The 17,336-nt window shown below is 46.7% G+C and overlaps 1 protein-coding gene across 12 annotated transcripts in view; it reads right to left on the bottom strand.

Moving 5' to 3' along the window:
* rerea (arginine-glutamic acid dipeptide (RE) repeats a) overlaps nucleotides 1-17,336 on the bottom strand; it is a 55,303-nt gene that overhangs the window by 21,185 nt on the left and 16,782 nt on the right. For 10 of the 12 annotated variants that reach the window (XR_006032740.1, XM_042097426.1, XM_042097427.1 and 7 more), the window contains 4 exons: nucleotides 17,004-17,128; nucleotides 15,769-15,868; nucleotides 11,229-11,327; nucleotides 3,453-3,533 (listed from right to left, as the gene is read on the bottom strand). Coding sequence is in view for 9 of the 12 variants with exons in the window: in XM_042097426.1 (XP_041953360.1) it covers nucleotides 3,453-3,533; nucleotides 11,229-11,327; nucleotides 15,769-15,868; nucleotides 17,004-17,128 (405 nt within the window). In the remaining 3 variants the exon portion in view is untranslated. The other 2 variants (XM_042097435.1, XM_042097434.1) reach the window with 2 other exon arrangements.

Genomic DNA, 17,336 nt, shown 5'->3' with positions numbered 1-17,336 from the left:
AGGGACAAAGACTGGCACTGGAAGGCAGAAATGACTCCTGGACACAACACCATTTCCAAATTCGAGCAACCGAGACAGAGTGGCTTTAAAAAAGCAGCAGAGAAAAACAGAGCTTTTCTTCTTCTTTTCTGTGCGTATTGAGCCGAACCTTTAATTTTTCTCCACTTGAGACTATAGCCTTGTGCTCTACTCTTCCCTCCCATCATTCTCACTTCGCTCACCCTCCTCGTCTGTCTGCCCGCCTCTCTCTCTCTCTCTCTCTCTCTCTCTCTCGTTATGTTTGAAGAGCAGCTTGTTTTCTGCAGGCAGCTCAATGAAATGAATCTTCACTGCTCTCATGGCAGGGACACCGAGTCGGAGGGGGAAGAGGTGGGTGGAAGGCGGGTGGGTGAAGGGTGGAGTGTGAAGGTCCATTACTTTCCTGTAAAGCAGACGGACCCTCCAGGCTGAATAACATTACAGAGCCTCACTCTGAGCACATCGATGGCTGCTCTCCCAAGTCCCAGGGCCCCATCCAAATCACCTCGAGAGTTCTCTGAGAACGCGAGATTTGATTAGGCAGACACCTGACACACAATATCGCATTTTGGGAGATGAGCGCTCATGAAATGGAATCTTGAGGAGGGAGGAACATTTGAGAAGGGAATGCTGATGACTGATGAAAAGGGGATTTCTTCAAAATCACAGATCAACTTGTGGCATACTAAGATGTCAACACAACTGCTTCATGGTGACAACACCTCATGTTAGCACTTCTGAGAAGATCTGATTATTACTAAAGAGCTTTTTCAAACCTGATGATGTCTCTTTCTGATTATACTAATTGCAGGCTTTCTGCTAAATCCACAGATTGCGCAAGAAACCCACAGGGAGTGTCAACATCTAAGGCGTTATACCGATCCTTCAAAATTAATTGTGCATAAGGTGAAGCTGTTATGAGGGAAAAAACAAGGCAGAGTTCTGGCTGAAGGTCAACTACTGTGCTTACTTGCTTCAGGCCTGGCCTGAACGGTTTAGTAACAGCTTTCATTTGACTGTGCAAACACTTCCTGGTTAATCATTGTTGGTGCCTAGCCTGATCCCGTGTATTTCATGTAGGTGCAGTTTGAACAGTTGTTCTGTGATCATTAACACGCATCGCTACTTGTGAAAGAGGCCCAGTGTGAGTGCGTGAGTCAACGTCTGCCATGGAAAAAATAAATGAAATGATCTCGGGCATTGTGTTCCAAGCGATAGAGACACCTACTCTCAATTTCTTCTCTCTAAACCAGCCATCCATCCAGCCACCCTCCCTCCCTCGCAAACCCACCTTCCTCCTCCCACCGTCAGGAGAGATTTTCTTTATCGACTTATCTTTCCACCGAATCAATATGCCACAGAGCATGCACCTCATAACGAGGCTTTCACTGACTGCACATGTTTCAATGAACCCAACAGGATATTGAGGCCGATCTGTGCATGGTGCTGACCTTAAAAATGCATGTTTTTCTGTGTGTGTGTATTTACCACCCCCGCCCTTCTTGTGTGTCAGCAATCGGCCACCCCAAAGTCGATGTTTGCTACTTGACTAGTGTTTGTCCCCTTTATCTGTTTGCATTTCTCTCAAAAAGTATAATATACTTACTAATCAATATTATTGATTAGTGACAAGGGCAAGAAAAACGCTAGGCTCCTGATCTGATAATCACCCCAGTGTGAAGCATGGGTTACTGCAGGAGAGGGCACATATTTACACTTGCTTGACAAGTATTAGCCTGCTCTAATCTGCCAACAAGGAATCTCTTTTTATAGGCCGTCAAAGGGTTTGCGGGGGTTGGGGGGCAGATTTCAGCCACTTCAAAGACTGTCATTTTCGTCAGAGGAGTATTTACACCCTTATTGCAGCTTGTAATAGACAGAGCAAAAACTAGTGAATCACAAGCCTGTGCCTGTATGAACTTCCCACCAGACATTACAGCATCCAGCAAAGGCATAACAGGATCCATGCAATCTCTACACCACTACAAAACCGACAGATATTCTTTCTTCCTTTCCTTTCTGCAAGTGCGATGAGGAAATAGTCTTTCTAAGCTTTGTGTTGAACCACAACAGCAGTGCATTAGCTGCACAGTGGAGACACGAGGTGGTTCACTGCCAAACTTGACAGGACTGATCTGAACAGACAGCTGTAAAGCGAGTCTCAGGTATGCTGTCAAACTAATTTAATGGCTGTTGCACACCAGACAAGATCAGGTAGATCTACTCCCCTACCCAGATTACACACACAGCCCACCTAACACCAGACTGAAAAACGATCCCTTTCAACAAGTTACGTGTGTACATTCAGCTTTGACAGGTGATAAAAACTGGAAAAACCTAAACTAGACAAAGCTGAAGAAAGAGTTAGGTTCGCAGTCAAATCCTTTTCAGACTTTTCCAGGACAGTGGAAATATCTCAGAAACTTAAATGTAGGAAAGGAATATAAAAGTAAAGTGAGTGAGTGAAAACCTACATTATTTAATACCACTCTTCTAAAATTAAACACAACTGGGGTTTTCCTTTTTTACCTTGGTAGCAGGCTACTTAGTGAAACCTAATAATGAATAACTAGCTTGCATAAAGTCCAAACGAGTAATTACTGTTACTTCAAATGACAAACCACTCTCATTCCTAAAGTCATGTCACTCCTTGTCCCTTAGGTAAAAATTAAATGTCAAAATTGCAGCTGAGAACAGTGTCCCATTTTCTTGACAACTTTTGTTTGCACATATATTGCAATGTAAAGTCTGCTCAGAAACACAGCTGCCATGTTAATATTTAATTGTAAATATATTAGTTTTACTCTACCCATCTGCGGTTGTTGTGGAGCTAATGAATGTCTTTTAGCTTTTAAATATCTGTACTAACATGTGCTCTGGGACATGTTATGGGGCATTTGCAGAGTGGGGCTTTTTTTCCGTGAGCAGAAAAAAATGACAGCTCTGGTGTTTAGTAGAGAATCACAATGTTCATGAATAAGCCTTCAGGGATCTGACCTGCAGACAAACTGATAAATGTGATGCATGATGAAATGTGCTTTGCTTCCCCCTCCCCTTTTTGTTTGTGTGTGTGTGTGTGCGTGGGTGTGTGTGTGTGTGTGTGTGTGTGTGTGTGTGGGTGTGTGTGTGTGTGTGTGCATGTGTCATCTCTCTCCATGCGTGTATCACACACTAGTGCATAAATGTCTTACTTTGACATGCTACATAAAAGAATGAAAAACTATAACTAAAGTGACCAACAAATAATCCAAAAATATTTTAAAAACATCAAAACTGACAAATGCACACTTGCTGAAATTCTGATATGGACAATCACCCTGCCAGCTCAAATAAAAATGGAAAAAGAAAAGGCCAAAGAAAATGAATGAATGTCTCTTGGTGGAACGGGAGAAGAAGTCATAAACATTTTTCTAATGAAGGGGAAAAATGCTTACCGTTTCCTTGTTGGGAAGTAGGTCTTTCCGAATCCTGAAGAAGTTTTTGCCGTACTGTCTCAGTCCTTTAATGAACCGTTTCTGTGGAGAAAGTGACAAAAACAAAAACGAATTAGGCGAAAACAGCAACTGAAAAAATAACAAAAATATCAGTAGCAGTACAGAGAAATCAAGTTACACTATGTCAGCACCTCTAACTACACCGCACCGATAACCACTGTGCGAGGGAAGAAAAACAAACGTTTTGATGCTAATCTGAAAACCTCAGCGCTCCGATCGTTTTTAAGCCTTTGAGCTGGAAAGCAAAAGAGCACAGCACCAGCACAACACAACACAACACAAGCCCAACACAGCACAATACTCAGGGCTACCCAGACGGACAAACTGCAGAGGAAATGACAACAAAAGCAGGAATCTAAGGGGAGATCAAACGGCCCCGGCACCGAGGCCACACATAATGGCAGTTTAGCATGAAATGGAAGTTCAACGGGAGCAGATATGCATATCAGAGAGTGGCGCGGCACACCAAGTTCAAAGCCAACAACTGAAAAACTTCAGCAACTTCCACAGAAGCACGCAGACATTTCGCCGTTCAGCTGTCCCCTCTCTTACACTCACTCACTTGATCTCTCTCTCTCACACACACACACAGACCACATGCAGACATCAGCACCAGCTTAAAATCCTGCTTGAACTACTAAAAATATCTTTCTGCTTCAACATACTTAAAAAATATAACCCAAAACTAAACGTTACCAAAACAGAAACCTCTGGCTACAACAACAACAGGAGAACGACAGAACAGCAATACAAACAGCCATAAACATAAAATATTCAGTTACCTAACTTCCACAAGTAAAACTCATTTGAGAGGAGAAAAATACAACACCAAAAACACACAGATATTCCGGAAGAGAAATAGAGGCAAGGGTGGAAAAAAAGAACGTTTACCACATGTAAAAACACAACGCCTTTCAATCCCTTCAAGAGTAGCGGAGGGTGAAGGCTGGAAACATTCACAGGCAGCGAAGCAGACGAACGACTGATTTACTTTCTTGTTCCAGCGGCAAGCCCCCGCTCCGCTCCTCGGCAATCTCAGCAATCGCTCCCTGTAGAACTAACTCCGGCAACAAGGCAGGCAAAGTCCGGCGGGGGCACAGCCCCAGAAAGCTACCAGCTGGCCTCCGGAGGGAGGGCAAAGAAGAGGGCAAAATCGTGGAGCAAATCCACACAAAAGTCTCCCAGAAAATGTACGGCTTTGCTTGTTTTTGTGTTTCTGCGTGTGTGTTTTTTTTAACAAGCAAGAAATAGCTTGTCACTCTCTGCTCCTCCACTACAAAGGGGAAGGCTTTACATGTGATCTTTCTGCTAGAGAGCCTCTGGTCGAGGGCACAGTGCAAAAGGCGGAGTGGAGCGGAGCGGAGCGGAGCATGGTTTCCAGCGTGTGCCTCTGACGAAACACACACTCACGCTCCACAATTGCACTCCAGGGAGGTCTAACTGAGCATGTGCACCAAGCGCTGGATTTAAATGTCTCGTGTAAACACACACAGCACCACATTTTCAATACATCAACCCCTAATATTCTCTGGTAGTTTGCCTACCATGGACAAATAAATAACAAGCAGTCTGTAATTTTTTTTTTTTTTTTGTTACTTTTTTTTTCTGTTAACTTAATGTTTTCGGTATCCACTACAACATCATCTATTCCAACAACCGTACAAGCTCAGAGTGAGGAAAGGCAGGGACAATTCTCCGCTCAGATATCTTGGACTCGCGCATCGGAGACAAGCAAGATACAAAACCAGACATGGAGTCCCCCTCCTCTCTCCACACACACACACGTAGACACACTCTCGGCCTACACGGAGCCACCAACCCCCCTCTAGCGCATACAGTATGTACCGCTTATGTAACCAGCCGACTGTTTACAAATGGCTTTTTAAAGGAACAATCTGTGGTAAGCGTGGTGAGCGAGAGCAGAGAGAAAAAGAAAGAGAGAAAGGGGGGGGGAGGGTTTCCTCTTCCTTTTTATTCTGCCTCCATTTGGTTCAGCACTTTTAACAAGATTTCCTCTTCAAAGAGATCACGTAAATCACAGCAAATTAAAAACCTAATACGGCAAATTTCAGGCTAAATTGCCCAGGGGGCTTTGAACATGCTTGTAACACCGCCTCAACACTGCACATCACTCAGTTGCTGTTCTCACAGTGATACTGGGTCACGGCTCTAAACAACGTGTCTAGGGCAGAGAAACAGAGCTCCAGATGAGCAGCACAGACACACACACAGAGTTGGGTTTTCTGTGGCTGGGAGGTAAGGCGGCTGAGCCAGCAGATGGAGCCGTCTCCATGAAAACAGCGTCCCTCAGCCGTCTCCATGAAAACAGCGTCCATCAGCCTCACGCTCGACCCCAGTGGCCAGCTGCCACCGAGTGGAGAGGATGAAAGGCACTCAAGATCACAAGTCGTCAAATGGTTTGATTTTGAACGGCCTATGAGCTGAAGAATATCTAGTGCATCAGACTGTAGAGACTGTGATCATTGACAGGATTAAAAAAACAAAAACGACATACATATACTATTTGCATGATTAAAGTAGAAACTTTACTCATATAACCTTTTCAAATGGCATATAACATGCACCAGGCCACTAGACCTTCAACCAGATTCTGTGTCTGTCTGTGAGGGAGAGCGCTCCAAAAGAACTCGAGCGTGTTTGTGAGTTTGACCGTTGGCCCTAGAGGATCGGTCAACTCTCCGTCTGACCAGTGGGGTTGACCGCCTCTTGGCAGCGGAGTCCCAAACGCGGCGGCTCCCTGACCCACGGGTCCCCCTACTCGGTGGGAGCCGGCCAGCAGGGGAAACCAGAGCTGACCACAGGAAACACCACGGCCCCGCTCACATCACTGACACACACTCCAGCAGGGCCATCACACACTGCCCCAACACAGAGTCAGCACCACAGAGCTGCACAACACACAGCTAGAACACTAAAAGCCTTTTACAATGTTAAAATGCTCTCTACACTACATCCTCACCTGAAGTATATAATAGACATATACACACACACACACACACGCATACGCATACACACTATCTGCGGTTATGCAGTGCTGATTTGATAACAGTCACACTTAAAAACACACATCTTTCGTATCACTGGACAAGCTGAAGAAGTTCTCATAATGTGGGGGTCTCCTTTCCGCACCGCTGGGACCAAAATCAATTACACCTGCTAGCGCGGGCCGTGTTAGTGCCCTGATTATGTCACGCTAATTACGTTCCCCCTACTGTAATATTTACACTGCCTGCCTATCTGCTCGGCAGGCTCTGTCTCTTTTTCCCCTCCCTCCTCCGCGCCTTCCCTCCCTTCTTCTGTCTTTTCCCCTCCCTCCCTCCCTCCATCCCTGCCTGCCTGCCTGGCTGCATGTCGGCTCCAGTTTAAGGCTCCATTTCAGCTGCCTGAGCTCACTGCTCCACGAGCCCAGCTAATAAATCATCCACCAATCTGCTCTCCCGATCGCTCGGCCCCTGCCAGCAAGGCTCCAGCTCTCCGTTGCTAGGCGATGGGGGCCGGAGCGGGAGGGGCTGAGCAAGCGGAGCAGAGCGAGGCGGAGAGGGGTGGGGGAGCGTGGGTAGTGTTGGGGGGGGGAGGTGGCAACAGTGCTACCAAACCAGCAGGCACGCTGCAGAAACAACAGGCTTCTCTCTGTCAGAAATTGTTCCAGAGAGCTGGCTCTTTCCCCCGATTTTCTCTCCCTCCCTCCTCCCTCTCTCTCTCTCTCTCTCGTTCACTCACTCCTTCTTCCCCCGGCTGCTGAACAGAGTGCTATTGTAACAGGGAGCGTAGGGCAAGAGAGAAGGCTCAAAAAGGTCCATTGTGATGATGAACGCACACTTCCTGCTCAAGCGGTAATTGTTAAAAGCTGCAGAACTGGTTGAGATCACACAGGCGGGGGACATGAGAGATGGTGTCAACGAGATCACAACCCCCAGAGTCCACTCAACACACACAAACACAAACACACTGCTTGCTCAATCTTTCTCCCCTTTAAATATCTCGACTGGGACTGAGATTGTGGAATCAGTGCACTTGACCTCTTTTTTAAACCTGACCTGCCATTTCCTGAGGAGAACTGGCCAGAGAGAGAGAGAGAGAGAGAGAGAGAGAGAGAGAGAGAGCGAGAGAGAGAGAGAGAGAGAGAGAGGAGAGAAAGATATTACACACATCCGCCAGGGTTGGAGAAACAAACAAGAACAGACATGAGGGTGGTGGGGTGGTGTGTATGGGGAGGTTAGCGGCTCAGTAATGACACACTTCAACCTCGGCCGACCACAGACGAGTACACCACACAGACAGCCACGTCTTCGCTGTTGCACATTACACACACATTAAGTAACACACACGCAAGAGCGCTCCATAGCCACGCAGGCACACATGACTTATTGATGAGCACGACTGCTGGGTGCAGTCCGCAAGTCGAGCTGATGACAAACTCTTTCAAGTGCCGCTTTTTTTTTTCCTTTCTTTCTTTTTCGCCTCTCAAACGGCCTCAACCGCCCAAAAAACATGTAACGGTATGCGATGAACCGCAGTTTCCCCCTCACCAACCCTCTCAAAAGGTGACAGGAAATCCTTTTCGCTTTATTATTCTTTTGAAAAAGCACACAACTGAGGAGCCACCACAGTCTGATTGCTATACAAAAAGCCACTATGCTGCCACTGCTTTGCTTGTTTGCTTGTCTTTTCTTCTTTTAATATGGGTTGCAAAGCCAATGCCGATTTGTATATGAAGAAAATACAACCAAAAGACGATTTTGAACGGTTGCACTTGATGACAGTTGAAGGGGAGATATAAAAGACTAAATCAACTTTGAAGTGGGTGGGTGGGTGGCTGCACGTCTCCAAGGCCCAGAGCTCTTTTAAACCACCCACCTCTCGGATTTGCGAGGGGGATTTTGATGTTGGAATGTTCCGATCCGCTCGACTGGTGTTGTGCGGCCCCCTCCCTGCTGTTCCCTCGCTGGAGGGGGTGGGGTGTGGGAGGGGTGGCGGTGGACTGTGGGTGGGTGGAGTGTTTTTTTTGGGTGGGCAGGAAAATAAATCAGATAGAGCTGCAGTGCACCGTGCTGACCACTGGGGGGCTTGAGAGGACTGAGCTGAGCTGCCATGCGCAGACGCACAAGCTGGGCTCGTCTTCCACAGGCTGGGCCATGTGGTGGCGCACGCAGCAGATTCCACACCTGGCCACAACAAGGAGCCACGCGCAGAACATTCTAGAATGCTCTGCCAGTCTGATGAAATGGGAAAGCATGTGTGCGAATATACAGTATGAACATCCCATTTACATATTTGTAGGATAGCAAAGAATGCATGTACAAGTGTTTCTTGTACGTGTATATATATATGTTAAAATAAATGATTTCCTATTGTGACCATTTAAAAACATACAAGTATCATAGTTTGCCAAAAGTGTCAAGCATGACTGCAGATTGACTCTGAGATTGACTTTCACAACTGGCTGTGATTGGTATAAAATGGTCTGTGAAGATGAAGCTGTGCCCTGTAAAATAAATGTAAAACAAAAGCAAGGAGCGATATATAAAGGGCTGAAAGCCACACCAGAGCCCAAATAGCTGCCGGCTAAAGAAGTAGGAGGCAGCAGGGGGCGAGGTGGGAGTGGGGCGGAGTGGGGCGGTGTGGGGGGCTGGGAAGGAGGGCGACAAGTGACCCTGAAGATGAGATGATGCTGCCATCTCCGAGGCAGTCACTGTCTCTTTCGCTCACATCTCCAAAGGCAGTTGAGGAAGAGAGCTGGAATAATGAGACCACGGGCCTGGAGGGGGTCTATGCTGTGGCATGGAGAGAGAGAGAGAGAGAGAGAGAGAGAGAGAGAGAGAGAGAGAGAGAGAGAGAGAGAGAGAGAGAGAGAGAGAGAGAGAGAGAGAGAGAGAGCATGAGAGGAAGGGAAAGGAATAGAAAGTGGCAGAGAGAGAGCGAGAGGAATGAGGTGGGGGGTTGGAAGGGTGATGAATAAATGAGGTGCAGCAGGCCTGCTCTCTGCATGAAGGTTAGGGCTACATTTACACCTGTCCCTCCAGGCAGCATGGCTGGAAAGGCACAAGCTGAAATCAGATCAGCAGGGGCCCAGCCACCCCGTCCATGGTTATACCAGCCTGGCCTGACTGACTGGGCATGGTATGTGTGTGTGTGTGTGTGTGTGTGTTACTAGGCCCTCCAGCTGCTCAAAGGAGCAAAGTGTTACATCAGAGATATAACCTGATGGAAGAGAAGCCTTCAGTTCACCCACTCTCTCTCTGCTACAGCTGTGATCTACTGCTTTAAGGAGATACAAATTACTAGTTGACATTCATATAAAAATAAAACAAAAAAAATAATGTGTAGTGTACTGTACTGGTGTACTGATTAATAAAACCAGAACTTTCTGGACCTGCCTGTTTCTGCGTGTCGAAACACGAGAGTGTGATGACTGCTGCCTGGCCAGTGGAATTTGGTGGCATGCAGGGACAAGCATGTCACAGAACAACCAATCACAATGCCAGCGCTGGTGGACTGCCCTCAGCAATCGCCCATAAATAAACAAAATTAATGACCAGTTGGGCATGAGGACGGGGGCCTTAATCGGTTTCGATTAGCTGCTGACAGAGAGGCCTGGAGTTCTGTTTAATCCAAAGTGCCTGTCACATCGGTACAGAGGCTCAGGAGCTCAAATCTAGTTCAGTCCTTAACATCTGACACGTGCAATGCCAACATGCCAGATGCCACCTGCTATATCGCAGATTCATACAAGGAACATACACGGAATACACATTTCAATTCAACTCACGCAGTTGATTAGAACGATATTTGTGCTGTTCCCTGCTGATAACTCAATGTACATGTCTATTCAATAGCTAACCATCACAGACAAAAGGAACTAGCATCTGCCAAGGCCCAACAAAACAAGATAGTTTCTAACTGAAATACATGTGGTTGAGCAGAGTACTGTAGGACATGCAGGCCAAGTGGAATATTGGCAGTTTCTGATTCAAAGAGAAATAAAATCAAATTCACTTTTATGAGTAACTGGGTGGGGATAAAATGCAAACTTCTGAGGCACTGTTTGGGTGGGCTTGGAACCTGCATTTACCGTGACCTTGAGTTCACAGCCTTTTTGTCACTAGTCTGTAGTCTGATCCACTGTGACAGGATAAAGAAAACAACTTTGTTCCTATAGTCTGGATAACACTCAAAATCCAATTGCACAAAAGGAAACAATTTTCACATAATTTCCGGCCCTATTTTCTTTTTAAGCTTTATTTAGGTTTACTCAGATGACCAGCAAGAAACAAAACACTTGGTGTGTTTTGTTTCTTGCTGGTCATCTGAGAGTCCATCATTCAGATGAAGATGTGTTCTGCAGACCATAAACAGGATGCAGCTGCCCTGCTCTCCTAGAGGAGTCCTGTCTGAACAGAATGCAAACTGCTGCCGGCTGCTGGGCAGAGGTTCAGAACGAACACACACACACACGCGAACACACACACACACGCGCGCGCGCGCGCACACACACACACACACACGCACGCACACACACACACACACTCACAAACGCACTGGAAGACACCTACATGCACACACACTGTTTTGGATGAAGGTGTGTGGGTGTGGGCAGACACAAACACATACATCTCCACCCAAACACTTTCCAAACCAATCATTAGTCCACCAACCACCCTGCAAAAGAAAGAAAAAAATATTCTGGCTTCTTACCACTTCGTCCTCTGACCAACACTTCTCGATGAGTTTGGGCACAGGCTTCTTGACCAGCCGCTGCAGGGCCTTCCCAGCGTCGTAACTACTCTCGTGCAGCTGCGGAGAGAGAGGCAAAGGAACATATAAAACATGCATACACCTTTAAAACGTTCTCTTAAAAAAAACAAAAAAAAAACGACCCAACAAGGCCAACAAGCTATACTAAAGTCCTGCATCTCCGTGTATGGAGGCAAGGTTGAGTTTCCACATTTTTTGTGTCGTTTGGGTTTTGTCAGGGAGAGTGAGGAACTGGTGCTATTTGATTTTCCTTTGTGTGCGGGTGTGTGAGCCTTCGATATGTCAAGAGCAGCAGAGTTTGGACAGCTGGGCCCTGAATCTGAAAGCCATTAACCAGAAAGAGAGAGTGAAAGAAAGTGAGAGTGAGAGAGAGAGAGAGAAAGAAAAAGAAAGAAAAAAAGAAAGAAAGAGTGAGAGAGAGCGGGAAGCAACGAGAGTCTGGTCTACGTGGCAGGCAGCAGACTCAGGCAGCTTAACTAAAATAACCTCGGCTTCCCCTTCCGTCAGCTAAGCCCAGAACGCGATGTACAGACTCATGCCACTGGAAAACTAAAAAGAGGCAAGGCCCCGACCCTCACTCTCATTAATACCGTATGGATCCACCGTACGCCACCATGCAAGTTTTTACAGCAGCGCTCCGTCACGCTTTCACAAGCTGTCCATCTCTGACGGGAAACTAATTAAACAGAGCCGAGCTACTGTATGTGTGAAACGACGCTTCTGTAGGAAAATCTATTTCCCTCGCTCTCGTTTGCTTAATTAGGCCAAGCAGTACCGCAATTTCACTGGAGCCGGCAATAATGTATCGCTAATGAGACAAAGAGAGGCCATGCTGTGGATCTGAGTGTGTGATCCGAGTGACGGCGTTCAGATTACAACCAGTTGACAATGGGAAGCAGAGATTTGGCGCCGACTATAAGATTTGTACATAAACAGCGTTAGCCTTCTATGTGCTGGCACGACGAGAGAAGACAATAGAAGGCAAGATGAAGAGAAAAAACTGAATCAGAGATACACCACGATGACAACAAACAGCTCTAGGATAAAAGCACTGTCTAAGTCGCTTCAGCAGAGGCAGCTGCTGAGGGAAAGCAGGTAGTCAAACAACAGAGGCCAATTTTGACGAGGGGGGCAAATACACGTATTGGAATTGCAAATGAAGTGTGTGTGTGTGTGTGTGTGGTTAGGTGTGTGCTAGAAAGGTCAAGAAACGCTGAACCGCAGACAGCATTAATTCAGCAGTCATCTCTTTTCCTATCTGAATGCAAATGTCATATTTATGGCACACTTAGTTCATTTGCTCGGCGTGTGTCTGCTGCATTTGTTTGGAGAGAGAGAGAGCGAGGAGCAATAGAAGGCGGGAAGAAAAAGAATCGGAGGAGAGAAATCGCCATCATCATGCGTCAGTGTGCCGCAGGGCAGCAGAGGGCTGGATTAGCATAGCCTGCCATTCTTCACAGGCAAGACTGCTTCATTCTCTCTCTCTCTCTCTCTCTTTACTCTGTGCCTCATCTAACCTGCCAGTGAGCTGTCGGACCCCCATGTAGACTAGACACCCCACCGCTACCCTGCTCGGTCACCCCTCAATCCCCCTTGCCCCATCTACCCATCTAAGCTGCTCTCTCTGCTTGTCGGGGGCCCACTGTGCATTAAAAAGGCTGTGAATTACACCTCTTCTCCCCGATAGTAGGTGCCGCAATTGTCGCTGCACTGTTCAGCAAAGCCAGTCTGGAGATCTGGACGGGTCTGCAGCCTCCTCTGGCCTCTGTGTCTTAAGGTGTCGATCCTGAGGCGAGGGGGACTGATTCCTGATCAGTCCTAAATCTCTCCAGGGGGGTTGGCGGAGGAAGAATGTGCACTGAAATTTAAACATTTCTCTTTCCACTCTGCAACTGGCACACACGGTGACGTGTCTGGCCCGTCAGGAATGTGCTGTTTGATTACAATCTCGGTGCCAGTCGTGCTTTTAATGTGGCATACGCAGCTGAGATATCAGAGAGAATTCCAGCGAGGAATGTGGACGTCTGCAAGGCAGCATTAATGTTTGTGCTCTGCTGATTTACATTGCAGATGTTCAGGCTCCCTGAGAATGTGGCGGTGCAAATGTATTCACAGTCTGCCACACCACAGGATCCACATTAATCGTATCTTAGGCATACTGGGGTATGTAAGGTTTATTATACTTCCCCAATACACAGACACTGCGCAATGCACTAAGATGAAGTAGTTCAAACCCAGTGTTGTGTCCAAAGCATGCGTTTTCAGAAAAATCTCAAAGGCTCCTTCAGAAATAGTCTTTGCATCTGCACGGATAACAGCGCAACAGGCTTGTTCCCACACAAACAATTGCCAGCGCAGCAATTCCTTTGCTTGCAGATGCACAGAGTCAGAATAAAAAAAAAAAAATTAAAAAAGAAGAAAACGACGATGTCGGGTCCTGCTAAAGCAATTTCCTTACAGTTCAACTCCCGAGCGATCCATTACAGAGCAAATGATTCTTCCTGGTGCCTGCGGTAGCCCAGCGAGGCCGCCGCTGCGCCTCCGTGGCTCAATCCTCTCAAATACAGCACCACTCCTGGCTGTGACCAATTTAATTGGCCCACTTCTTTTTATGTGCATCTCGCTCTTTTCTACTGCATTTCACAGTCAAATTATTATGAGAGAAGGGGATGGGGGAGGAAGAAGGAAGCCATGTTTGAAGAAACAGGGGGGTGTTCCATGATTATCTTTTTTTTGCCGATTTGGAGGACTAGAAACCAGGAGAGGGGGACTGGCGAGAGAGAGAGTGTGGATGTAAAACTTCAAAAGATGAACTTATTATTTCATATAGCTGCTGTGTGTGTGGCCATATTAGATGTTTGTCGACTTGGGCGGTGGACGAGTGTTGTGCAGCAGCAGAGAACGGTATCAGGATTCTTGACACCCTTCTCGAGGCCGTATTTCATCGGCTTGCCGGATAAGGTGTTGATCACACGCCAGGCGATGAGCTCCTCTCTAAACAAATACGGCAGAAGCACGCAGCGGCTTTAACGCCAGCGTGTATATTAACTACCCTGCGGCCTGCCCAGAACACCACGAATCTACTTTTTCCCCTCCAGCTGAGGCATACCTTCAAGTAACACAATCATTGCGCGAGCCCCCTGCTCTTGAAACTTGATGAGTGTTTATGCCACACCTGTACGGACCCGTCAGGCTTCAAAGAAGGGGACAGAGTTATTTTTGACAAACCCTGGACTCAGCAACAGCCCCAGAGACCAACCCCCAGTGACCTACCTAATAAGGGCCTTTGAGCTATAAACCTGGATATTAATCTTTATATGAGCAACGTTATGCTAAAGTGATGAGTGGGTCAGCGCTGGGCCTTCTCCCATAAAAGAGCACATAACAATAACACAGGCAGCATCTTCAATTTACGATGATTACAGGAGACCGGGTCGGGCCTGTTATGCAAGCCATTAGCAGGCTCCAAGGGCCCTCTCTGCATACTGCATCTGACTTGCTAAAAGCAATTAACAGTAAATCCATCGCTGCAACAGAGGCGGAGGAGGAGGAATATTAACAGTAAAAAAAAAAAATAAAAAAAAATCTGCAGCGGCCAGATTTATGCTTTGGGGTTTGCCCGGGCTGATGATCACTTTCACAGTGAAAGGGGGAACAAATCGCTCCATGCCTCTCTGGCACACGGGCGGTAAATCACACCTGCGGAAAGCCAAAGGAGGAGCTCTCTCTGACCAGTGGCGGATGGGCGGCCGCTGCCTTTTGTTACTGGAGGCGGACATTTTGAGATCCCTGGTGGAAAGACTACCGCATTTGTGGCGGGTTATTTCCTCAGCCCTGTCATTCCATTTTCAGAGGCGCCGTTTCTGAGGGAAGCCAGCAGAACTTTGAACCGACAAGCTCAAATTCAAGGCGTGTGTGTGTGTGGGGTGGGGGGCGTTTTTTGATTCTGCTGCTGCTTGTGACTTATCTGAATGTGGCACACATGAACTCCTCGGGTGGGGCTGGGTGAATACGGCTCGTTATATCTGTTGCCTGATATTTATTCATGTTTTCCGGGCAGGCAACACTAATTAGTAGCGCCTTTCATTTGCCTCCTGTGTCAAGAGGCGCATTCTGACACAGCAGACATCTGGTGCTTGTGTCTCTGCGACGGGGAGTGTGAGAGGCTGGGCGCTCATGATAGGAGGGCAACACTGTTTCCCCTCTTCCGACACCTCCTCCTCATCCAAGTCTGCCAGTTCCTATGAAGCACTGAGCACTGATTACTTTGCAGTGATTCCCCAGACAGTTTAAATCTGCGTGTGGGCTCAGATCTCCTCACACAGTTCTCGCCACTGTGTACTTCTTCAAAAAGAGACCCTTCTGCTGCTCTCTACCATGTTGTGTAGTGTAATTACTTTTGGTGAGTGATTTAGAAAGTACATTTTTGCCATTGTGAGTGTGTGTGTGTGTGTGTGTAGAATTTAGAAGTGCCTCTTACAGTGTTTAGCGCATTGAGTGTGGTGTCGTCTCTGGAAGCAGCTAGGCAGCCATCCTCTGTGGAACCTCCGTCACACATCCCCGCAAACGCTGCCATGCTCCTGTGCACACACAAACAGACACACCACAAATGAATCAATTATAGTCATTTCCTGTGAATTAGCCGCATTGTGTATAAACCGCAGGACAGTGTTTTATCCAAGTTAAAAAAAACAAAACCTTATTAATACCATATTAACTGCGCCCTCATAGCTGAAGAAATTTAGCAAAATCAATGTATAAACAATGGCTAATAGTTGGGAAATTCCGGTAAAAGAGAGGTACACATACAACAACTTCAACAGTGACAAAAAAACAAAACAACTTCAAACAACGGAAACACTCTTAATTTAACAAGTACTGGCCCCAGCAGTGGCGCGACTGGCTGGGGCACCTGCACTGTACGCCGGCGACCCGGGTTCAATTCCCGCCCCGTGGTCCTTTCCGGATCCCACCCAGACTCTCTCTCTAACTCACTTCCTGTCAATCTTCACTATCCTATCTAGTTAAAGGCATAAAAAGCCCAAAAAATATACAAGTACTAAAGCTTTAGCCACCTCAGATAGATAAGGATGGCTTCCTCTAGCACTCCCAACACATAAGGGCAGCTGAGACTGGACATTAGGGGTTTGGAATAGTAACTTATAATAATTCAATACTAATATCCCTTTTTGGCCATTTTATAATGCATTGAATCATGGTAGAAGCTGTGCTACTACAGTAGCATAGTGTAGCATAGCATAGCACATAAGTTAGGCTACCATGGTATGCTATAGTATATAGTAGAATTTATGCTACCTTGTCACTGTTAATTAATTTAGAATGTTGCAATCCTAATTAACAGTGGATCTGAGACTGTTCTGTGTTTCTGTTTTGTGTAACACGTGTAGCCTACACAATGCAGAGAAATGAAAAGGATACCACAGAATTCACAGTCTAATGAATACCCCTCTGAGTTTGTAGAGACTTGTTGCAAGTGACATACAGGAAAGACCAGAGGCTATCCACCTTAAGCTCTCGATAATGCACCCGATAATGCACCCTCAAAATAGCAGTGTTGCTACTGTAACATGAATAACCAGTTCGATCAACGATGTGAACAATCAGTTAACACTGTCGGTTGTTGGAATATTTCAATATTATTCATATGCATACCCCTAATGAACATCTGAAGCAGGTGGAGAAGGAGACACTCACCTGGCTGCCCTAAGGTACATGAGCAGATCACAGTCGTTGACCCCCGGCATCCACACCAACTCCTCTTTCTCAGTCACGGACTGGCCGCCAGGAGAGGGAAAGGGCTGCAGGTCTGGGAGCTTGGCCTGGTTTCAGAGGAAAGCAGCGAGCAGAGGTCAGACTACAGGCAGCCACACAAACACACACACGCGCACACTCAGTGTAATAAAAACAATGTCTCTACTGGCTCATACTTGCAATGCTTTTCTGAGTGACCTGGTTAGAGAGAAACACAAATCAGTGGGGATAAATATTGGAATGAAGCCTTTTAAATAATTCAGGCAAGCTAAATAA

Source organism: Alosa sapidissima, chromosome 7, assembly GCF_018492685.1.
Source record: "Alosa sapidissima isolate fAloSap1 chromosome 7, fAloSap1.pri, whole genome shotgun sequence".
Classification (NCBI taxonomy): domain Eukaryota; kingdom Metazoa; phylum Chordata; class Actinopteri; order Clupeiformes; family Clupeidae; genus Alosa; species Alosa sapidissima.
The sequence above is the reverse complement of the archived record's forward strand: the minus strand, read 5'-3'. Positions and strand labels throughout refer to the sequence as shown.